Source organism: Aulonocara sp. 'chitande type north' Nkhata Bay, linkage group LG5, assembly GCF_057382095.1.
Source record: "Aulonocara sp. 'chitande type north' Nkhata Bay isolate Kocher_YH1m ecotype deep benthic linkage group LG5, A_spYH_male_GT1.1, whole genome shotgun sequence".
NCBI lineage: Eukaryota > Metazoa > Chordata > Actinopteri > Cichliformes > Cichlidae > Aulonocara > Aulonocara sp. 'chitande type north' Nkhata Bay.
Window position 1 is genome coordinate 40786940 of NC_141348.1, and position 24534 is coordinate 40811473.

Consider the following 24534-nt stretch of genomic DNA (forward strand, 5'->3'; position numbering starts at 1 on the left):
CATTGATCCACCGGGGATGAGAGTGAGCTGTCAAAAGCTATCAGGCAAGTCAAAGACCCACTTTTAGCTGTGTGTAGCTAAAGTGAGCACGATAGTGTTGAGGCGCAAGGAAGAGCAGCTAAACATCCCACGGCAAAGGGTATAGAGAGGAGACACACACACACACACACACAGAGGCACAGCTGTGATGCCCTCAGAGCGTTCAAGCGGTTATTTGTTTAGTAAAGGGGCATTGCACAGTTAACAATAAGGTTTACAATGTGTCAAGTGATCAGTTAAAGTGTACGACCTTCTGGTCCAATATTTAGGTTAGATTTATTTTTAAAAAAGAAAAGCAGCAAATACCAAATTTTAATCAATTTCCTTTAAGAATGGTTAAAATTATTGCTGATTATTTTTTTATCTGCAGCTTTTTAAATTAACAAGTCATCTCAGCACTAACGCAATCTTAGCACGTCTGGTTCCTGTTGTCACATTAACATCTACATGTGCATGACACAGCCTAGTGAAAGCAAAAATGACTGCATTGATACTTTAAGTACAAGCAGGATTAAATGGGATTAAAACACAGCACAAATGTGAATGTAAGCACCACTGCTATATTACACCGTAGCTGCTAGCACTGCTTTCATATAGACACTGTATAGCAGGTAAATCAGGACCTGTGCTGTTCTCCAATGGGATGCAACAATATGTATCATGAAAATGTAATGAAAAGATGCCAAAAGATGTGCGTACGGGTGGGTGAGGATAGGAAGTGAAAACAGTGGGAGGTGTGGGCGACCAATGGCATAATGTCACCATGAGCCAGCGTGATTTTGTTCTATTCAAGCAGATGAGACAAATTACTAATGACTGTATTTATGGCATGCACATACCACACACTACACTGTCACTGTAACTTAAAGAGAACCCAACTGCCACTAAAAATCCCACTATTACAGTATAAGTACAAGTAATTTATTTAAAAAAGACCGCGTGTGTGGGGGGGAGGCCAAATACACCCTGGACAGATCACATCTATATCACAGGACTTATTTACATCACATTGGTAATTCTTTAAGCTCATCAAACATAAGAATATGCTTTAATTTAAAAATAAATGAATATAGAACTTAGCAGTTTTGACTGTGTGACAGTTGGCAGACTTCACTCTTTCATCTCCGAGCAGCTGTGAGTGGTATTTATAACCTAAACAATTAATCAAAGAATAAGCAAGAAAAATGCAAACTGATTAAAGTTTAAACTACACCTGCTGCACGACTTACGTCTGATTAAACAGCTGCTCTATGTCATGTTTTCCTCTGCAAATACATTAAATTCAACATTTTCTACTTGATATAAAAAGGCTGGACAAAACAGAGGCTGGTTTCTCTCAGGGAAACAGTCAACGACCACTCTATAAAATATATTTTCCACACAAACATTTTAAGTTCAAAGCTAAAACAAGTTAATCATGGATAAAGTGCTTTATAACCAAGAGACAAACCAATAAACGAACACCAAAGAAAGAACATATGGTAGATTCGGGGGCCTTTAGGGCTGCTTTTCAGGACCAGATGTCTTCAGGAACCGGAGATAGAGAAACAGTCCGCACAGCAGAAAACACAAACGTGAGTTGAGGTCTTTCTGCACCAAATGATCTGCTACTGCAAGGACATGTATGCTCCGCATGTTGCATATAAGCAGCTATACATTTCTCACTGTGATAAAAACAGACTGCCCACAGACTTACTGAGATATTAGAGTGCAGCAAGAATACTTTGACAAGTAACATACCACAATGTGAAAGGCTCGAGTCCCTCAATCTTTTCTTTGACACTGCATCCACAGCAGTCTGTGGAGCACAGCAGTAATTAGAGTGAACTTGTAGCCCTCATCTTAATGCTGGTACGGGGGCGCTTTTAATCAGCAAAGTTGCAAGCAGAGAATAATCTTTCAGCCTGTTGTCGTCACAGGCTGGCGTAAAAGGGAGCAAATCTCCTGCTTTGCGCGGACTTAAGAATGATTATGAAAGAGCGAAAATGCAATGCATCAGTCAAAGTGTTTCCATCACACCCTGTGGTTAACCCATCCATGCACTTGTATGCACGCATGTAGTGTCAGAAGCAGGATGCAAATATTTCTGTATGAAAAGTGTCATATGTAAAGTGATGATATGAGGATTTTTTATCAGCGCGACCTTTAAAAAGATGATGAGATGGCCAACAGAGAGTCGTGGTGTCTGCACAATCGTAGTAATGAAATTAGTCAAGAAAACAGAATGAAAAATGGAGAGTGAGAAGTCAATACTGTGTGTATAAGGGGAGGGGAAAAGGAAACTTTGAAGAGTGGAAAGTGCTCTTCAGCAGGAAATGGTTGGAGGTTGAAAATCTGCTTTTGTCTTGGGCCTATAAGTTAGCCGTTTGTGGGTTTGTTTCAGTTCAGCAGTTGTAATAACTGTATATACAGCATGTGGTTTCAAAGTCTCATGTTCTGAGATGTTTGTTTTGGAAAACGTAGGCATGTAAACTATTTATAGAGGCAGAATTGACAGGGCCTGCCTACATATTTTTTTGACAACAAAGAGTAAAACTTTGTTGTCAAGGTGGAATAATTCTCATATTGTACCTACAAAATTAATGCTTGCATCCAAAATACATAAAAATGAAGCATAATCAATGTAAAGGTGCAGAAAGGAAATCAGTAAATAAATAAATAAATAAAACACATTACACAAAAATCATTTGTCTTTTGTATGTTTGAGTGGGAATGAAAGTTTCAATCTATAGCCAAATGTGGCAACAACAACTCCTACAAATGAAATTCGAACATCTCGTGGTTCAGTGTTTCCACAAATAACAGTGAATTCAAACTGGATCACAAATAGTTTTTGCAAAAATGTATAAATATTTTTGCGGAAAATGAGTTCTCTCTGCAAACAATTCAATAGTGATCAATCTTCTTTTCGTGTGAGGGGCACAACTCACCTTGCAGCGACGTGATGACTGCTGAGTTATATCTCCAGAGCGCGCTGTAGATATATAAGCACTTGCGCCTCGGTAAGTTTGCTTTGCCTCTCTTGTGGGAAGAGTAAAGATAACTTCACATCATTCGTTTAACGGGAGCAGAAGAAAGAACTCCGAGGTGCACTTTTCCTAATTAATAGTCATGCATGGACACTAAGTTACCCCTGCAGCCCATGATGATGGAGACTCCTCGCTCTTTAAGCGGATGGAAAAATAGTCTGAGCTGGACGGGTTTGGTGTTTTAAGATTGGTTACAGTGGCCCAATATGATTGTACGCGTAACCAATCAGCTCTGCTGAAAGGTGGCGATGGAAGGCACTCGTTATACTCTGCGGCGTGTTCCGTCAGAGAGCGCACAACACGAACAGTGTACTCCGCCCGGAGATGTTGATCTATTAACAAAGCGCAAGCACACCTCGTTACTGCCAAAATAACTGTTTGGGAAAGGGTTTATGGGAGGTGTAGTCAACTAAACAGGGAACTACTGCTTCTCTGAGCGGCTCGTTAAACATCCTAAAACTACATCCCCGTCATTTTTAACGGCGCCGACAGTGTTTGCATCAGCGTGGTCAGCACTCGCCGGCGAAGTTACTACTGAGCAGCGGCTTGTCTTGTTTAAAAGTGATAAAAAATAACAACCAGTCTTTAGTTTGTGTGGCAACCAACGGACAAATGAATCTGTTCGTAAGTGAAGGCAACCCGCACTGCCTGAAGGCGCTAGCAGCGTTAGAAGCGACGGGAGTGCAGTGCGGCGTCCAGTTTGTCAACCACGATGGTAAGAAAACCTAGTGAGGTTAGCATTCCTCTGTGTAATTACCTGTAATTATAACTAATAACGACAGTGTTTTGGTAAAACATGCTAGCCATTATGCAAGTTTTATGCAGGTCTGAGCTAAACTTGTCCTTTAACGGTTGTGACTGTGTACTAGCGAACTAGCTGGTTAGCCAGCCTTCTTCTGGTGGCATCTGTCTGTGAGTGACAGTCACAATGAATGTAGAGAACAATATCTGCGTCTGAGAAGCGGCTAGAATTAGCTTTACTGGAAATCACCGTTCGTTTGTCATGTTTTAGACTTGTTTGCTTGTCCAGCTTCATGTCGGGGTGTTTGTTTGTTTGTTTTTTAGCCAGTGTGCAGCTACAGCTACCGTCTGTTTGAATTAGCTTACCATTATAAAGTTAGAAGACTGTGTTGTTTTTATTAATAAAGTACATATCTATATATAAACAGTGTGAGTTTATCCTAGGTATGATTATGTTTTGTAGGATATTTCACTGTCTCAGAATTAGAAAAGCCAACAGGTAGAACACGTTTGGAGAAACATGTTTTTCTTTATTCATTGCTTTATTGTTGCTGTGAAACGGACATATTTCACCAAAGCTGACACAAGGCAGACTTAAGTGTGCCAAAATGTGATGTGGCATACATGTCCAGCACTGTTATTCCTGTTTGGTGGGTTTTGTCTACACCCAACAAAGTCACAGTTAGGAATCCAGGAAGCCAAAAAGCCTTTAGCACGGCGAAGTCAGACAGAAAAAGCAGCTGTGTACATGTTCTTCCCGTGTCCGTGGGTTCTTTCCTGGTACCCCGACTTCATTCCACAGTTGAGAGAGGTTTTAGTAGAGTATTTGGGACTCATAGTTCTGACCTATACTTGACAATAATGGCCCTTTGGAAAACTTGCTTAGGTTTAGCAGTAAGTTTTAATTTAGTATTCTGTGAAATAGTTTCTAATAAAATAGTAACAAACTCCAGCTTCATCCTAACCCCAGATGGGTGCTAATCTTGAATCACAGAGATGAATACCAAGAGCCATCTGGCATGTGACTACTCGCATATAAACTGTCTTAGAGACAGTGAAAAAACCCCACACAGTTTAAAAAGCATTTTTATACCAAATTCAAAATGTTGCTCGTTACTTCAGGTGAATGCAATAAAATATAAATGTCTGCTGTAATAATGCCGTATAAAGAACCACCATTCGTGAGCCACTATTAAAAATCTGTGCTCTGACTGAAACATGTGACTACATTTTCCGCCTAGATTTAATAAACAATATTAATCCAACTAGTCCAGGAGTATAATATTTGTTAAAAGGTTTTGTCTCTTTTTCCATTTTCCCAGAAAGGGTGGTGCCTTTCCTCAGCCGTCCAACATTGCCAGCTTTGGCCCTGCCCAGTGGACAATACCTTTTCAGTTCCAATGCCATCTGCCGGTCAGTAAACTTCACATAGGCCTTTTTGCTTGGCTCTTTATGAGTGGTAGTATACAGTTAGGTCAATAATTTGCTTGAAAAAGATGCAAAGTTTGTAGTTTGTCTTCTGTACACCCCCACAGTGGATTTTAACTTAAATAAATAAATAAATAAAATAAAGATGGCAACCAATAGAACCAAAACTATGTTTTTATGCTTTACCCATTTTAGCAGCAAGTATAAAATATATCTCTTACCATGTGTTTTGAATCCCTTAGATACCTGTTTGAAGTAAATGGACAAGAATGCAGTGAGCTTTGCGATCAATGGCTGGAATGGGAGGCCACAGTTCTTCAGGTATACTCTACATAAATAAGCAGACCTTTTAGTTTGGTGTTAATCTGCTGTGTTAAAACTATTTTCAGTTCATGCTTTTGTACGTTCTCTTGTGCAGAATCCTCTTACTGTACTTCTATAAACCTCATGGAAAAGCGGATATAAATCCATGCTGCTAAATTATTAAAACTCACGCTATCAAAAGAACAATGTACGGAAACAAGCGTTAAGCAGTCCAAGTAATTCTCTGACCTCAGTCACACTTGCTTGGTAAATTGTTATTAATCCTGTTTTGTCCTTTTTGCGCAGCCTGCATTGCAGCAGGCTCTTCACATGGCAGTGCTGCAGGGGAAGAGTTCAGAGGTGTCCAAGGTTCTCCAGGGTCCCATAAACGTCTTGGAACAAAGCTTGAGCAAAAGGAACGCACCTTATTTAACTGGGGTACAGTATGGTCTCCTGTGTATCTTCTTTTTTCAGTGCATGTTTACCTGTAATATACCCCAGTCAGGCATAACATTATGACCACTGACAGGGGAAGTGAATAACACTGATTATCTTTTCATTGTGGCAGCTGTTGGTATGTGGGATATATTAGGGAGCAAGTTCACATTTTGTTCTCAAAGTTGATGTCTTCAAAGCAGGAAAAATGCTCTTGTGGGATTTCCTTGTCTGAAGTGGTCAGTAGCTATCAACAGTGGTCCAAGGAAGGAACAGTAGTGAACCAGCAACAGGGTCATGGGCTGCACAAGTTCACGATATGTGTGGGCAGTGAAGCCGGCCCATGTGGTCCAATCCAACAAACAAGCTGCTGGTAGTGCAGATTGCTGAAAAGGTAATGCTGGTTCTGAATGAAAGGTCTCAGAATTGTCAGCATTGTTGCAGACTATGTACACCATTTCATGGAAACGGTATTCCCCAATGACTGTGGCCTTTTTCAGCTGTGGCCTCTTTTCAAGCTCTGCTACAAAGAAACGGTGGTTTCCACAGGAATGAGTTTGAGGTGTTGACTTGGCCTCCAGATTCCCCAGATCTCAATCCAATCAATCATCTGTGGAATGTGCTGCACAAACAAGTCCAACCCAAGGATGTCCTACCTCGCAACTTACACGACCTAAAGGTTTTGTTGCTTACATCTTGGTACCAGTTACCGCAGCACACCTTCAGGGGTCTAAGTGGAGTCTGTGCCTCGATTTGTCAGGGCTGCTTTGGTAGCAAAAGAGAGACCAACACAATATTAGGCAGGAGGTCATAATGCTATGACTGAAAAGTCTATTGTGTGAGTACATTTAGAAAATAAAGAAAACACATTTTCAGGCTTTTTCAATCTACAAAATATATACTTGATAGAAGTCAGTAAGTCAAAAGTTCAAAATATCTCTTTTAAAGTTTATCTGAGCTTGACTGAGCAACTCCATTGGGCCAGATCTGGCTCCTCTGGCAACATTTTTCTATAAAACTAAAGAAAAAGTGCCGTAAGTGCACACAGCAAGGAAGTCTTAGCTGTAGGTGTAGTACTTTTTTAGTGAGATGCAAGCACATAAAAGCTGTAAGTAGTCCCCTTCATGGTTGTTCTCTATATAGAAAGTTGCAGGTGCAAAGATTAATCCCTCTTCTCCTTTGCTTGGGGATTTCAAAACATTGTTAATTCAGAAACAGTATTTAGCAATTGCTTTAAACTAATGTTGAATTAACTGTGCTGTGTTTCAGGATTCTGTTTCCGCTGCTGATCTTGTTTTGTGGGCCGGATTCTTTCCTGTTTTATCTGATTCTTCACTAACACTGGGTAAATATGAATGCATTTTAAAATCCATTATTACTTGACATGTATTGCTGGCTATTTCCCTTTTGCTTTGCTTTATTTAACTTACTTTTTCATTCAATTTAATCTTTGAATGTTTAATTTCTGATTTCTCTTTTTCACGTATTTTACAAAATTTCACCTTCCATCTCCTGATCTCTTTTCAGGTGAACACAAGTCTTTGAAGGCTTGGTTTGACCGTGTGGCTGCTATGAACGCTTGTCAGTCTGCTGCTCAGAAAGTGCTACAGGGAAAAGGTCTGCAGGGCATGAAAAGCTATATGCAGAAGCAGCCTGCTCCTCAGAGCAGCCAGTGCAGAGAGACACAGCCATGTAATAGCAACTCTGCTGAGGTACCTGCAACAGTATATCATCGAGATAACTATTAGACTGAATGTGTTCTTACTGAGAGGCATAAATTTAGTGCCTTTCTTCCAAACAACACATTAGGTTTCTAGGAAAACTTATCATTGTTGGTTTTCATTAACCTATAGACGCATGCACTTCCACAAACATGGTTTATACTCTTTGAAAGCACAGTATTTTAAAAGTGTCAGTCAGATTTAAGAGCAAATGTTAGAACACACATTTATAGGAAGTCAGTGAATGTGTGGATAGCAGATGATGCTATAATAGCGGAGAATATGTCGTGGATAATGATTGTCTTTGTTTCCTGGTTTGATTAGGAAGAAGGAGGTGAGCGTGTTGTTTCAGAGGAGGAGATGGAAGCAGCAGCTCTCACTTGGAGTAAGGGTTTGAACACTTGCCCTCCAGCTACAAAAAAGCAACACCCCATGTAAGTTATTAATGGCACCATCATTTCACACACATGTATACTGTTAAGGCCAGCTAAAATTTAGTTCTGTTTTTTTTCCCACTAGTTTGCCTCAGGAGGGCAAGCGAAATGTCCTGGTGACCAGCGCCTTGCCCTATGTCAATAATGTTCCTCACCTGGGTAACATTATTGGCTGTGTCCTCAGTGCTGATGTCTTCTCCAGGTAGGAATTACATTTTGTAATCTGTTGGAAAAACAATCATTGTTCCTTTCAGCAAATGCAGACTTTACAAACAGTACCTGAATACACAGACATTCTTGTAGATGTGTAATGGAAAGGCCTGTGTATACTTGTTCTATGTTTTTTCACTCATCATCTTTGATCATAACTCTTCCACACCTTACTCCATCTGCTTCTGCTAGGTATGGCCACCTACGAGGCTGGAATATGTTGTTTGTGTGTGGCACAGATGAGTATGGCACTGCTACAGAGAACAAGGCCAGAGAGGAGGGCCTGACACCCCAACAGATCTGTGACAAGTACCACGCTGTTCACTCCAGCATCTACAAATGGTTCCAGATTGACTTTGACTATTTTGGCAGAACCACCACCGAGAAGCAGACAGAGTAAGTGAGAGGGCCTGTCCAAGGACATGGGTGAGAACAAATGAGTCTATTCTTAAATTGGTACTTTAAGACAAGGTTGTTCTTTCAAGAAACACAAGTATCTTTAACCTCCTAGGACCTGGCGTCCACATATGTGGACATCACATTTTGGGTTATTTAGACCAAAATAATAAATTTTGCTCAACAATGGCCTGATATCCACTTACGAGGACATTGTACTGCTACTGTTCTATCGGAATTTTAAACGAATATCCCCATATGTGGCTCTGATTTTTCTTAGAAACAAAAATCGGGGGGAAAAAAATCTGGTAATTCTTTTTTTTTTACATTCATCAGGTCCCAATATGCCCAGATATCAAAGAGAAATTAAAAATGCATGCCGTGGAAGAGTTCGGGTCTTAGGAGGTTAAACAGAGAAGCCAGCAGAATATAAGATCGTGTTTTTTTGACCAGAGTCCTGACATAGGCTGGATGTGGGTCTGATGAATGAAAACATTAGTGTTTCCGTATACTATAAAATGATCTAACATCGGATTAGTATAATCTTGCCCTAGATACCAGTAGTGGAAGTCTAACCATAAATTAACCATAAACCATAAACTGTACTTCTCTTAATCTCAGAGATTATATAGCATGGCTTTTAAATGTAGGTTACTACTGCCTACTTCCCAAGGCTTTACTGAATTCTGTAATTAGAAATGTCTGTAAAGGGTGGAAATATGCGTTGACCTGGCGACTCATGCATCAAAGGTTCTGCAGAGGGACTAAGTTCAAGTCCACCCCAGACCATTTCCTCCATTCGCCCTCTGTCCCTCTGTCTAGTCTCCTAAATGCACTAACAACACAAATTGTTTCTTTTTTCTGTGTGTTTAAATAATACACAGAAATGCTGAGTTGTATATTATTTTGCCAAAAGCATTTGCTTACTCATCCAAATCATTGAACTCGAGTGTTTCCAAACACTTTCATGGCCACAGGTGTGTAAAACTCGTCAGCTGGTCGTGCAGACTGCTGCTAGAAACATTTGTGAAAGGATGGGTGGCTGTCATGGGTGGGGATTTTTTTTTAATTTATTTTTTTGACAGTTTATTGCTGTGTTAATTGCTGTGTAATCAGAAACCGGTTGTATGTAATTGCCAGCTCGATTAGATTCAACTGGAGACTGGTAGCAGACTGACTCCATCTTATGACAACATTTGGGAGGCTTAAAACGTTTTGTAGCAAAAGCATTACCAAAGAAAGATCACTTCAACTTTGTATCTATTGGATAACACAGATATTGACAAAGTTTAACTCTGAGGAGATAAATTGCAGTTAAAATGGATAAAATTCATAGTAAGTGTTATTCCAGTACTCAGCATAATGCAAAATGTCCACAATTTCAGTAATATCACGTTATGGTAACATCGTATCGTGGGATCTCTGAGTCACACCTCTGAGGCATGGCCTTTTCTTCACGAAAGATTAGTCCTAAATTCTAGTTATTGCACACTGACAAGGACTACAAAGATAAAAACTCTTGTTTTGGGACCTTAGCTTTGATAAAGTACAACATAAAAGACATCAAGCACCATGTACCAGTGCAGTGTGCTTTGAGAAATAAACAGCCCACAGATTAAAGGCTTTTGACTTGATCCATTGAAAGGAGGTTAGGCCTTAGATTTTACATTTACCAGCCCACAGCTGAATTGTCGTTTTTTGGGGGGGGGGGTTTGTTGTTTGTTTGATTTTTTTGTTTTAATTCTTTTTTGCTTCATATTTTTCTTATCACTCAGTAGTATCAACCAACCATCTTCTCTTGATTTTTTTTCTTATGTATTTTTTTTTCCCTGGCCATATTTGCTGAGAAAGTTTACGTCCATTTCTAACCAACATAAAAGAGCAGCATTGATCCATGCTGGCAAAAAAACTCCCCAAACTGTGATCAGGCTTTAATAAATGATCTCAACATAAGACCGTATCGCTGTATCTAACACAGGTCATTGTCTATAATCCTAAAGAAACCCTTTTAACCATCTTGTTCCTCTGTTAATCTTTCAGGATAGCTCAAGATATTTTCTGGCGACTTCATGAGCGTGGTTTCCTAATAGAAGACACAGTGGAGCAGCTACGTTGTGAAAACTGTCAGCGATTCCTGGCTGACCGCTTTGTAGAAGGTATCTGTCCACACTGCAGTTACCCTGAAGCTCGTGGTGACCAGTGTGACAAGTGTGGACGACTCATCAATGCTGTGGACCTCAGGGTGAGTGTGGAAGAGCAGCCTGTACGTCTCATATCATTGTAGAGGGCATAACTATTGATGACTATAGAGAGAATTGTGGTGGAAGAAAGTTCTTGACAACTCACACATAATTACTATGTTTTTGTTTCTGGTAGTGTTTGTGTGTGTGGGATTCTGTCTGTGAACATGAAAGCTTGAAAATCTTTGATTGTGGTCTAAGAAGGCTTTGTAGGGGAGTGGGGTCATGTTAGCAAACGTTCACTACGTTTTTTTCTAGGTTTTCAATTATTTATTTGTCAAAAACTGACAACAAAAAGATTTTTCTGTGGAACGTAACTTCAAATTATTCGCGGAAAATTCGCCTATTCAACAACTATTTTTTTCTGGCAAAAACATGACGATAACTAAATAAAAACGAATGGATGAAGAAAAAAAGAAAAAAAAAGAAAAAAAGAAAATTCGCCTATTCGAAAAAAATTTTTTTTGATTTTTTCTTTGTAGAGCACATCTAAAACATTTTTTTTTATAAATTTTATTTTCAGTCTCATCTAAAACATTTGAATTATTTTCACTTTATTTTTATGACCAAATACATTTTTTTATGATTTTTTTTTTTTAAGTGATAGTTTAAGTCATATTTGGAGTTTCAATTATTAAAATAGGTAAATAAGTATTTTTAGAAGGGGTCTAGAGGGGAATTTCAGCTATTAGCAGACGTTTGTGAATACTGGGGATCAACTGTATGAGGACTCTAAATATCACAATACTTTGGACCTCTGATCTCTTCTTCAAGGTCAAAGAAAGTCAAACTTTCATAAACTGTCTTTTGTCTTTAAAACTATTTAAAAATTCTACTGCCTTTGTTCATATTGGCAACATTTGGAAAGGATACTGGTATATGGGCATTATATATGTCATCATTCTTACAGCACCTAAGAAGCCTCACATTTATATTTATATGTATACATTTTTGCAAATACTTTAACAAATTGATATAGTAATTTTTGTCCTTTTATAGTCAGAGTTTGGATTCATTTGAGTAACGTTAGTGCTAAGGATTTGTGCGATATTGTGTTGGGAACTAAAAATATGATATAATGATGTAAACTGTTTCTGGTTTTCTTTTGTTTTTACTCATTGCTAATATGAAAATATAAATATTAATGGAAAAATAATCTCCTAGTACTTCGGGAATGTACTTGGAGATTATAGTACCCTTTCTAAAATATGCCAGTATGCATCACTTGTGTTTCTGGGCTTTTTAGATTGCCGCTGGAGAACGCATATTATGCCTCTGTTACAATATTTATTTTCCCCTGTGGTAGAAAACTGTAAATCTAGAAGACTTTCTAGAGTTGTTAATGTACTGCTGCGTTCACACTCTTAAAATTATTTTTGTAAAATTAAATTGGTAAATTCAGAGTAAAAATTCTTGTCAAATGTTGCTATAATCAATGATTATCGGTGTTGGCCGTGTTTTCTTCCAGGAACCTCAATGTAAGGTCTGTAGGCAGACTCCAGTCATCCGCTCCTCTAAGCATCTTTTCCTGGACCTGCCAAAGGTATGATTTTCACACTTCATTGAATGCCCTGAGCCGTCCATTCTCAGTTCATACAGTGCTTCTTTGGTCACAGGGATGGAGGCAAAGTAATCCAGTTTAGTAAGTTTAAGGTATCATTGAAAGACAGCTTGTGGAAAGCAGTTATCCCTGCGGTAATGTTATTATATAAACAGCTTTAGTCTTTCAAAAGCTGTGCTTTAGAGTTAAGACACTAGGTGTATTTTGTCAGCATTTTCATTCTCCTCTTTCTCCTGTGCAGCTGGAAAGTCAGTTGGAGCAGTGGCTGGAGAAGTCAACCAGCACAGGAGATTGGACAGCAAATGCCAAACAGATCACTCGCTCCTGGCTAAGAGATGGACTCAAACCTCGCTGCATCACCAGAGACCTGCAGTGGGGAACACCAGTACCTCACGCTGACTTTAAAGAGAAGGTCTGCTTCTATTTAAAAGGAAATGGTTACATCACAGATCTCGTTTTCTTGATGTTTAGTTTGGTATTTCTGCAGACTTTGAAAACATGCTTAATCCAATCAATTTTTTCTCTTTGACTTCATATCTAAAGTCGTGTTTTTAACAACTAAAATGACTTTGTGCTTCATAACCTCGTCACAAAAGCTGCAGTGACTGAAATATAATACATAATATCAATATGTAATATCAGATTTTTTAGGTTTGGCTTATCAAAACATATTAATAACTTTTAGCACACACTTCTGGAACTTTTTTTTTTCTTGCACACAAATACTCCAAGGATGCCATTTCTGATCAGGTCTCTGTGCATCCTTAGAATTCATTCTTTCAATTTTTTTTCTATTTTTCCTTTTGTCATCATTATTAGTTTCTGTAACAAAACAGAAAATTTGGACTCTTATCATTTGGTACTCGCTTTCTGTCTTTGTAGGTGTTCTACGTGTGGTTTGATGCCCCCATTGGTTATCTGTCCATTACGGCCAACTACACCAACGAATGGGAAAAGTGGTGGAAGAATCCCCATCAGGTACCACCCCCCTAGCCCAGACCCCAACAAATGTCAAAATTCATGAGCCGTAGACAGTACTGATGCACAAGCTTGGCACAGATTTTTGTCCCCTTTTCCACAGTGAATGGATCTAATAGCTTTTTTTACTCCCCCATCTGGTCTTTTTCATTAGAACGTGGTGTATTTCCTAGCTCCATATAACTGATGTGCAACAGAGAAAGACATTAGCGTTTAGTTTTACTCCCACGGCTATCATTTGTACACAAGAGATTGTGGTGAAGGATATATACGGCTGATCAAGATTTGCCCTATGAGATGTAATGCACAACATGTTCAGTCTTAATATAGTTTTCTAGATCATTTTTATTTAAGGATCGCCCTTTGTGTTCTAGTTTTGTTTTTTTTTGTTTTTTTTTGTTCTTTTAAAGAGGAACCATTTAACATTTATTTTAACCTTACACACAGTTAATTACATATCTAGCACAAGCGTCAAACAGGAAGCAAGTACTCTTTAGTTAGCTTCTTCATTTGCATGTCTGCTCAATGGACCTAAAATCTGATAGCTAATCAAAGTCAGGCATTTGCTCACATAAGCATCACTATCTTCTTCACTCACTGGCTCATCTCTCCATCTAAAACTCTGGGATTGATCCCGTTTTATGAGTGTGTGATGCTCTGTATTTGCAGAAGGAGAGAGAGCGAGGCAGAGAGGGGGGTTGGGGATAGCAGATAAGTCCTCTTTGAACTGGATGATCTCATGATGATCTAATATGATGTCACCCTCACAGTGCACTGTATTTTCTTTGCCACCAGGTGGAGCTGTACAACTTCATGGCCAAAGACAATGTGCCTTTTCACAGTGTGGTGTTCCCCTGCTCTCTACTGGGAGCCCAGGACAACTACACTCTTGTCAACCACCTCATTGCCACAGGTAAGCACTTATTATAACTGACTGATTTCGCCGGCTGATTAAGTATTTGTGTGATTTTGGTTTTCTCAGCAGATGCTTGAAGTTGTTTTAAAACACATGAATGAAACATGGGTGCAGTGTTACTGGATGGGTAATTATGCGTTTTGGTCAAAGCTTTGGGTTTTGACAGTAACCTGTGCTGTAACTTTCACTCAGAATATCTGAATTATGAGGACACAAAGTTCTCCAAGAGCCGCGGTGTGGGTGTGTTTGGAGACATGGCGAAGGACACCGGTATCCCTTCTGATGTGTGGAGATTCTACCTCCTGTATGTGCGTCCAGAGGGACAGGATTCAGCTTTCTCCTGGGCAGACATGGCTCTGAAGAACAACTCTGAACTGCTCAACAACCTGGGCAATTTCATCAACAGGTTGGTAAAAGCCAAGATGTTTTAAAGGGACTTCCTGCTCTTTTTTATGTTTTACAAATAAAATGTACTTTAGAGAAATTTAAGAATCTGAAAATGGTCAGTAAACCTAACAAACTCGAACCAGTCTCATGTTAGGTTATTACATACAAATACTTGTTTTTCTGGGTCTTTTTTTTTTTAAGCTGTCTCTTATAATGTTATTAGTTCATCTCAACCACTAGCGATATAAAAAATGGGGCAGTCTACATCCTCAAGTTGCTCACAGTCTCTGCAGAAGTTTCACTCAGAAAGTAAATATGCAATAAAACTGTCATCCAGTCCAATTAACAACGAACTTTTCAGATTGTTGTACTTTAACTATTACAAGAGATTCACCCAGTTTTCCAAATTTGTTTGGGATGGCGTAATTTAGCCCCAATTACATCGCCTCAAATGATTTTTAAAAGATCAGGGTTAAATCCCACATCAAAGATTTTTCTCAGCAGCTTTTTTTTCCCAAAGTACCTTGATCTTCAAAATTGGTCTCGGGCAGCAATGCTGATCCCTAATTGGTTCGAAAATATCTTGTAGATTGCAACCAGCCTAAGGTGTTGGAGGAGTAAGTGTTCTGCTTCAGAAAAGAAGTTCTGTCCTGCCTGGATCCAACCCCTGAATCACAACATCATTAGTGACAGTGGGTCCATCTTAGACACACATACAAATTTATAGAAGACTTTGTACCATGTAAATGCTGTTTATTAAAAATATTTTGATGCCAATTAACAAACAAATATGGCTAAATGCCCATATTTACTAGCAAAAATACTGCTGTAGACTCACTCATTTTACCAGTAATAATATTGTTCTTTATTCCCCCTGAATGAAAACCCTTAGGGAATGTCAGTTTCACTAATTAGAAGGCTAAAACAAACAAAAGGACACACAAAGTTTCTGTTCACACATCAGAATCTCAGTTCATTGTAAATTTGACATTCTTGTCAAAGCATTTTGGTCTCGCAGACCTTCCTCAGAGGCTAAGAGACGTGTAAAATATAGAACAGTGTGTTGCATCAGCCACGACAAAAACTTTCTCACCACGAACGTCCTCCTGATGCGCACATAAGACTCATATCAAAAATGACATGTTCCAGACACAGCTACAGTTTAGAAGCAAACAAGGAACTGAGAAGCGACTCCACGCAGTGCACTGTTGTGTTGGTTTAAATAAGGAGAGCATTGCAATTACATATGGCAACAAAATCTATAATTTATAAACAATTAGCAAGTCTAGCAACCTGCCCTTCCCTCGTTTTGCTCTCGCACCCCCTCCCCAAGTCTCTCGCTTCGTCTCTCTTCATTCCAGCATTTTCCTCTGACCCCTGTTGTTTATCTGCTTTGTAAAAAGCCTCCTCTCGCTTTCTTCTCCAGAGCCGGCATGTTTGTCACCAAGTTCTTTGAGGGCTGTGTGCCTGTGATGGAGCTACAGGAGGAAGATAAGAAGCTTCTGGCTCTGGTGAGCTGGGAGCTGCAGCAGTACATCCAGCTCATGGACAAAATCAAGTAAGAATCACATAGCAGTGACAAGCAACAGCAGTGGGGTGATGTTAGCATTTAGACAGAAACATGCCAGCTTAATTAAAATGACCTTTTTAGAGCTGCTGTTGTCTTGAATTTGTTTTACACAGTGATTTAAAACTCAAAAATGTACAAATAAATTATCAGATAATTTTCTGAACTACTAGTTAAATTGTCAATTATATCACAAGCTGAAACTTTATGTGAGTAGACTGGGCCTCGAGTATTGATGAAAATCGTCCTGCTGTCATTGTCGCGCTCTTAATGATCGATATGATATGTCACAGAATCCGCGATGCGCTGAAACACATCCTGAATATCTCTCGTCACGGCAATCAGTACATTCAGGTCAATGAACCCTGGAAGAAGATCAAGGGAGGAGATTCAGAAAGGTACCTGGATTTGTGTTACATTTTATTAGTCACAAATTTTTATTTTATAATAAAACAGAGACGGGAAAATGACTTTTTTTTAATAGTAAACATCTCTGTTTAGAGGAGAAATTAATTTGATTTATCTCAGACAAAATGTCTTAAATTGAATTTTTTGTAGAAAAAATGTATTTAAGATCTAATTTCTGTCCATTTTGACCTATAGATGTCGACTTACTTATCCTGTGTTTGCAGGCAGCGTGCAGGCACGGTGACTGGTGTGTCTGTGAATATTGCGTGCTTGCTGTCGGTGATGCTCTCCCCGTATATGCCAGCGGTCAGCCAAACAATCAGGGATCAACTCAACGCCCCTCCATCTTGCATCAACACCATGTTAGAAGGCAATGGCACCTTTGTATGTTCCCTGAGTGCAGGCCACCGGATTGGCGCGGTGAGTACAACCGCGACACGTATTACACACAGGTTGTACATGTGTAGACACAGGAACGTATCTGTTAATGCTGGGTGATACAATGAGGATGCAACAGTGTGTCAACTGAGCAGAACAATAGAATAATAAAGAATAATAGCCTAGGCTGTGTTTGGAGGCCTCAGCCTTCGAGCAAGCAGCAAGTTTCTCTCAGGCCACTTGTCCCTTCAGGTATAATTGTGGTGATCTGTTTGTGCCTACTGAGGCTCAAGTCCAACACTACTGCTATAATGATTTGCAGTTGTTGTCCTCGGATAAGTATCTGGACGCTTACATGTACACAAATATTCTCATTTGTTTGAAGTGTAACGCTATTCACCGTGTGGTGGTCGGCATCACGGAAACGCTGCCGATTTCTCATACATAGTTATGTACTTACTTACTTGCATAATCCTCTTTGTTCACTGATGAGCACAGAGCCTCCAGGTTAAATTTTCAGATATACTGTCCTTAGGCTGGATCGACGATTGCAAACTTTTGAAAATTCCTGCATATATTTTTAATTTTTACCTTTTTATTGCCTCTGCCAACTCGTTTTTCCCAGGTCAGTCCGTTATTCCAGAAACTGGAGGCGGATCAGATTGAAGCTTTGAAGAAGAAATTTGGTGGACAGCAGGTATTTGATGTTTATGGTACCTAATGGTCTGTGCATGAGTTCATTCGGGTCTCGTAGTAATATAGGTTCAACATATTAATTAATAATGAAATAAGAAAGAATTGATAATCTATATCTGTTCACTGGTGTCTGTGAGACTGTCATAAAAAATAATTTGTACTTAATTGAGCTGCCCGCTTTTTAAAACACGATATAGCGCAAACACACCGCAAATGTTTAAATTATGTATTAAGCATCAGTCATATAGATAAAAAATAATCCCTTTCTAAACCCTCTTGCCTCTAGCTTGAAGACGAACCACATAAGAAGAAGGTATTGAGTGGTATTTGTTTGTGAAGAGTCAGTCCACAGTAGTTCTCGAGTGTCAGCGCTGATTTACCGCATGCCTTCACTAACACTAGCTGCTAATTTAACATCCTCAAATTTTGTATTTTTACTCATCATCTCGTGTCTCCTGTGATTCATTGTCCATTCATTGACTCATACGATCCCACTTGCATTTTGAGTGATGAGTAGTGTTGTTTGAAATGAAGTAATTACTGTGTAGAAATAATCCTCAAAATGCCTTCGATTCAAACATCTTCTCTCCGTTTCCACCTTCAGACAACAGTTCGTAACGCTGCCAGCGCTCAGTCTGCTGCTGTGCCAGCTCCTGCTGTAGCTGTTGAGGTGGGGACGGTGAACCAAGTGGACCCGGAGAAAGCCAAGCAGCTCACCCAGGCTGTGGCGGAGCAGGTGAGAGCGCCGGCCGCCTTAAATACGCTGCTGATCTAAGAAAAGCCAATGCGGTTCTTCCATGTTAAGCGGCGTTGTAATCAGTATTTTTGAATAATTTGAAATAAAAATTGAATGTAGCGTTTTATTCTTAATTCATTTTTTTGATAACTGGATAACAAAGCGTACTGTATTTTCCGCAAAAGAACAAAAACGTCTAACATTCCGGAAGTAACGCACATACACCAAACATTTGTTGCACGTGCTGAATTTATTCGTTAAGTATAAAATCTGTTATTTCTTTTTTGAAATTTTTTTTGTAATTTGTAGATTTCTAAAAAAAAAATTATAATAGAATTTTTTTTTTCATATGTTACAAGATACTTTCAGTCACGATTGTTGCTGTCAAATATTTGGAAATTCGTTTAGGGCGACGTCCTTCTGCAGACAAAAACGCACATTTGCAAAACTACAAATCGTTGCTTTTGTGATTTCATTCTGAAATTCTCAACAACTGTTTAATTTTACTCATCACAGGGGGAGAAGGTCCGAGCACTCAAAGCCCAGAAAGCAGAGAAGGCCGTGATCACAGCAGAGGTGGCCAAACTGTTGGACCTTAAGAAACAGCTAGCCCTGGCTGACGGGAAGAACCCTGAGCCTGCACCTCAAAAGGGCAAGAAGAAGTGAAATTTAAAAAGGGAAAGAAAAAAGGATGGAGGTTAGTCTAAGTATGGGTCGAGGTATGATAGTGGAGAACGGGAACAAGATGTACACAGAGAGAGAGAGCAAGATGGGTATTAGCTTAAGGCAAAGCCGTGACAGGATCTAAGACAATGTGGTATTGGCACTGAGGACTAATGAAATGCTGGATTGGCCGACGGGGAAATGAAAACCGACAAAGAGAGAGTCCAATGAATACAGCTACAGAATGGAGGGATTTTTTCCAAATCCCTACACCAAAAGAAACTGATTTTATACTCTCCCTGTGATAAAGTCAGCATACAATATTAGTGTTGGAAGGTGTGTTGTGCATCTAAAGATGTTTTTATATATATATATATATATAAATCCTCTGGAAATTTGTTTTGCTACGAATACCATTTTTTAGATCCATAAAATAAAATGATTAACTTCAGAAAAAAAATGTCTGTACTCTCCACCTTTCTTATTTACCACACACACACAAAGAGCACAGATCCTTAAGACAAATAATCACAGACACAGAAAAATATTCTAGTTTTCTTGTTTATTGCAAATTGAGTGTGTTACAACGCAGGATAAAATGAATGGTATGGTAAAATACATAGATTTAATGCCATCAGTGACAAAAGCCATGCATGCAGTATTCTACAATTAACAATTTAAGTGACTACAATGAGAAAATAACAGCGGATATGTTGGTATATTACAGTACAAGCCTTTACAGTACAATTGTATATATTACAGCATTATATAAAAATAGTAAATAAGGGTAGAAGAGCTCTTAATAATTCTACCACAAATTCCCATAATAGAAAAGGTCAGCTTAGAAAGTAGAGCCGGTTCCTACTTGCTTTATCTAAATACACATACACACAAGCCATGGGTTATACAAAAGTAAGAAAATGATGTCTTTTTTTTTTTTTCCTCCCCCCACAAATAAAAAGCATTCTCTCATACTCACACTGCACTGGGCACTTTCAGACTTTTCCTGAGCTCCTAAACTCTCCACAAATTGGGGCAAATAATCTCTGCTAGCCAGATTGCAGCCCTTAAAGTAGGAGTTACAATTTATTGCAAAATGGTGGGAAGATCTATCAGTGAAATGCTCTTTAAATGAAGTTCCTTTCTGTCCTACATGCAACTCAAAATATGGATCTCATTAGGCATTCCTCAAAATGACATTCATTAAAACCTCTGCATGATTTGCACTTAAGAGCCGTCTGTTCTCCTTCATACATGCTGTGTCTTTCGAAAAGCCGCAATGCTGTTGCAGCCCCTTTTCTCTCTGTACCCTTTCATGTCTTGACTTTCATCACTTTCCTTCTTCTTGCAATCTTTATCTGTCTTTTACAAGAAACAAAATCCTCACTTATAAAAATTTATCTTTGGTTTCCATTCTTCTAAGAGGCATTTCATGACCACCCTGTTACACCTTTCCCCACCACTGCTTGTTCGAATTCTGTAGGACCTGACATTTTATTCCCGTCTTCCTTCACCACCTCCCTCTCATTTTCTGGTGTTGACTAGTCTCTCGATAAGGGCTCTTCGTGTCCTCTGTACCTCCTCTCCCAGCCTTTCGATTTCTGCTTTAAGACGCTCGTTCTGCTCTGTCAGCTCCTGTACCTTCCTCTCGTTCTCCTGCTCTCTTTCTTTGCGACTCTTTTTGGTAGATGAGTAGGATGAGCGCTGCGAGGAGGAAACAAAAGAGGACAAGGCACCGTTGGCCCTCTCGCTGGTGGTCCTCTTGCGTTTTCCCAAACGGGAGGATGGGTAAACAGAGGGAGAAGACACAGGCGAAGAGGGAGAAGAACAAATTTGAGATGGTGACTGGGAGGCTGAAGAGGAGCAAGATGGCGAATCGGGGACACAAGGCAGTTCCTCCTCGCTGGCTGAGGGAGATGCAGGATGGACATTAGCCTGGTGGTGCTGGTGGTGGTAATAATAGCCACCGCTGATCACTGCTCCACTCGCATCCACCATTCCCACTCCTCCATCACTCAGCAACTCGAAGAACTCGGGAGGCAGCAAGTCACTGCCACCTCCTGCCGAGCCATCTCCACTTCTCCCACCCTCAGCCTCCACCTGCCGTTCTTCTGTAACAGCTGGACTCATGCAGGAGGAGGAGGAGGAAGAGGAGGATGACGACGAGTTGTGATGCAGGGTCTGGGTGCTGTGGATCTCCTCTGTGGTCCTCTGGACACCGTCACCCCATGTCTGGCTGCCATCAGTCAGCCACGTCAGAGAGCAACTTTCTAGGACATCCATGAACTCTGGCTCCTTCTGGAAGCACAAAATGTAAATGTCAAACCTGACGAGAGTAAAAAGTGCAAGTAAATTAAACGTCGTCTGGCACACGAGTGAAAATTTTCACAAAAATTAAAATAAAAGAAAACAGAAAAAAAAGTGCAATGAACAAAGACTCACATTCATCATGGGTATGATACCATTTCATTTTTCAAACTACTGACCTCGGTGCATGTAGGGGCTCGTGCCAGTTTTGCCCCTCCTGTGTCAGAGCCCAGAATATCCTGCAGGTCCTCATACCACGCCTCCAACTCTGCACCATACAACGGCCCCACACCAGGGGGGTACGGCGGGGGCAGGTGTAGCCACTCGGCAGTCATCTCGCCAATCAGTCGCAACGCACAGATACTCGGCCACACAGTTCACACTGGACCTGAGAGGGGAGGGGAGGGGGGGTGAAAGGGAAAAGTGCAAAGCAGCTGCAGGTTAGATGACTGACATTGTGTTCAATTTAAAAATAACTGTAATTAGATATGTAGTCCGAGTACACAGGGATTTAGGATGGTCTGTCTCAAAACTGAATACTATAGTCAGGCTTTGTCTACTCAATAATTAATCAAGTTTAAATAAAACAGAGTAACACAGAGAAAAATGCATTATTGCACCAAAAAAATGAAATCAATTTAGGATGCCGTAATTCCACAATTAAATGGATGGAAAAATAAAAAAGATCACGTCGAAATCTTAAAAGATGGAATGAATGTTAAATATTACCTTTAGAAAGCCTCCTTTAATCAAGTCTGGCAATTTGTTGGAGATAGCTTGTCCCAATAATTCTGCAAAGAAACATACATATTTAGTAGGTTAGTAAGAAAAAGAATAGTGTTTTTCCCCCCCTTACTGATTGAAATTGCTGAGATTTCAAAATCAAAATAGAGATTTGGCGAACACCGAGCCTGCTGTGAGTGGAAACAAAAAGGTGCCCGAAACGCCACTGGTTTAACTGATGAAATAATAAAGAAGAAGAAAGAAGGCAAAATTCCCGTCACATAATTATTGTAAACAAAGACCAAGGTGCTCTCCACTGCGCCCCCTGCTTTTGACGGTCCTCAAAACACGCCGGAGTCGATAAACAAGTGGTTAAAACGCCGAGGAAACTCAGGAGTCCAGCTCTGACTGTCTGCTCTGCTTACAGTCGTCTTAAAGACCAGTACACAAAAGCCATCACAATGACTGAGTTTTGTCATAAAAAGGTTTTTTAATGTGTAAAGAGAAAAAATAAAATACTTTGACTTAGGCAGTGATATAAAATGTGAGCGGTAAAAAATACAAATAAAGAAACCCTGTTTAGCTTCCTCCTGTTAAACGTCAGATGTGAACGCAAACGTACACGCGTTAAAACTGTGGTGACCAAAACGCGTGACATTTTTCCTTTTTAACAGTGTTTTATAATAACATGCGTATATACGTTTTTCCTGTTTTAGGTACATGACCACTGTACGCCAAGACAATTACGTCATGGAAACCCAAGTCCAGCCGGGGGAATGGGCGAAACAAAAGGAGACGTAGAGAGAAAAGAGAAAAGCAAAGAGTGGGATGGGTGGAAAGGAAAAGTAACGAAAACAGCTGCTCATTCAGCGGTGAACGTTTCACCCTAAACGGGACTGTCAAAGCGCAAAAAACAAAAATTAAACACGTCCAATTTCATGTCGACAGCTCCACCAATTACTGTCAGACGTTACGGCGCAGTATAGACTCTGTTATAAACGCTCACAATCAATGACAACTGAAATTTAAAGCGGTGCATGCCTTTGGTGCTACATTCGCGGAATTGTGTCGGGGCGTTCGGCACGGTCGGCTGCCAAAACATCGAAACTTCCTCGGCACAAGTCCGTGAGAGCTTGACAACTTGGAAAACGAAGCGGACAACACCTAAAAACAACTCGAATAAAATTATGGTCGATTAAAGCAACTGTTATTCTAAAAATGGCTCTGAAATATCGGCCAAAAAACATGCACAGTGCTTTTTTCGTTTTCCACTACACCGATGGAGCACTCCGAGAGTGTGTGAAGTCGCCGTTAGTTGTTCACTGAAAGATTAAAAACAGCAGAACTGCTAACAGGAACATCCGCTTACCCTTTTTCTTTTATTCGCTCGCCTTCTCGACTGTCTTGAATTCGAATGTAGATATTTTAGTAAAAATTGGTGATAGCTCATGTTAACCATTGTTCAGTCTTGACGGTTGAATGTGATTTTACGGAAACTCCCGGCGGCGTTTATATTGTGGGAGACGCCAACCGAACTATGCATGGGAAGGTAATTTCGGCGCAACCTAACCAGAGCGACGAAACCTGACATTCCCGTGGACCAATAAGAAGAGCAGAGTTAACATCTTTTCCTTGGTGACATCCAATAGAGTGACCCGAAAACAGCTCGGGGCGGGGGAAATCTGCGGGTTAGCTGGTTGTTCACACTAGCGTGTATAGTTTGTGCGAGCAGCAATTGTGATGCAGTCATAAGACGGCCAGGACGAATTTGGGGCGTATGGGAGTCACATGAAAGGAATGATGCAATGCTTGGCAACCAATTTCTAGCTGGGGATAACACCAGCAGAATCAGAACATGTTTTATTAAACAGTGTTGGCTCTAACAAAAATCTAAAAATATACATATATGCATGGATCTAATGTCGAAGAATTGTTTGTTTCCGGAACACAAAAGCTGAATCGATTTCCCCCCCCTCTACTAATTGTTTTATTGTGAATTTTTTTTTAAAATCTGTTTTCTATCCAATCCATTTAGCGCTTACTTGCTCCCGTGACGTGTTCATTTATTGTGTTGCCATCCGCGTGCGTTTACCTGACTTTTGATTCCATGTGTTTGTGTAAAGTTTGTCCGTGGCACCGGCAGTCGCCGCACACCTGCCTTGTTTTGGTTTGGGTTTTTTTGTTTTGTTTTGTTTTTTTACCCCCGTGGCATGTCCGAGGGGGACAAAAACCCACCTG

General features: G+C 39.9%; 3 protein-coding genes across 12 annotated transcripts in view; 1 reads left to right on the top strand and 2 right to left on the bottom strand.

Moving 5' to 3' along the window:
* LOC147331312 (rho GTPase-activating protein 9-like) overlaps positions 1 to 3407 on the bottom strand; it is a 45928-nt gene extending 42521 nt beyond the window's left edge. The window contains exon 1 of one of the 4 annotated variants that reach the window (XM_086293573.1): positions 2970 to 3388. The gene's annotated coding sequence lies outside the window, so the exon portion shown is untranslated. Of the gene's footprint in view, positions 1 to 2969 lie in introns of all 4 variants that reach the window. The other 3 variants (XM_086293572.1, XM_086293574.1, XM_086293575.1) reach the window with 3 other exon arrangements.
* A 66-nt stretch (positions 3408 to 3473) lies between these two features.
* LOC147331313 (methionine--tRNA ligase, cytoplasmic-like) lies at positions 3474 to 20051 on the top strand. 6 transcript variants are annotated; one of them, XM_086293565.1, is made up of 22 exons: positions 3474 to 3783; positions 5132 to 5222; positions 5480 to 5558; positions 5847 to 5978; positions 7245 to 7320; positions 7503 to 7687; positions 8021 to 8130; positions 8216 to 8332; positions 8533 to 8736; positions 10777 to 10978; positions 12445 to 12519; positions 12779 to 12949; positions 13420 to 13515; positions 14311 to 14428; positions 14624 to 14837; positions 16245 to 16376; positions 16679 to 16783; positions 17018 to 17213; positions 17797 to 17868; positions 18154 to 18180; positions 18472 to 18603; positions 19120 to 20051. In XM_086293565.1, the coding sequence occupies exons 1-22, from the start codon at positions 3681 to 3683 to the stop codon at positions 19267 to 19269; spliced, it is 2787 nt and encodes a 928-aa protein (XP_086149691.1). In that variant the 5' UTR covers positions 3474 to 3680; the 3' UTR covers positions 19270 to 20051. The 6 variants fall into 6 exon arrangements, with proteins under 6 accessions (XP_086149691.1, XP_086149693.1, XP_086149697.1 ...); XM_086293567.1 differs by lacking the exon at positions 18154 to 18180 and having other exon boundaries at positions 3476 to 3783; XM_086293569.1 differs by lacking the exons at positions 3474 to 3783; positions 5132 to 5222; positions 5480 to 5558 and adding exons at positions 6179 to 6369; positions 6476 to 6813.
* On the bottom strand, positions 19820 to 23825 carry LOC147331314 (uncharacterized). Of its 2 annotated transcripts, none has more exons than XM_086293577.1 (4): positions 23666 to 23825; positions 22303 to 22364; positions 21753 to 21961; positions 19820 to 21561 (listed from the first exon to the last, which is right to left on the bottom strand). In XM_086293577.1, the coding sequence occupies exons 3-4, from the start codon at positions 21906 to 21908 to the stop codon at positions 20791 to 20793; spliced, it is 927 nt and encodes a 308-aa protein (XP_086149703.1). In that variant the 5' UTR covers positions 21909 to 21961; positions 22303 to 22364; positions 23666 to 23825; the 3' UTR covers positions 19820 to 20790. The 2 variants fall into 2 exon arrangements, with proteins under 2 accessions (XP_086149703.1, XP_086149702.1); XM_086293576.1 differs by having other exon boundaries at positions 19820 to 21564.
* Positions 23826 to 24534: the final 709 nt, after the last annotated feature.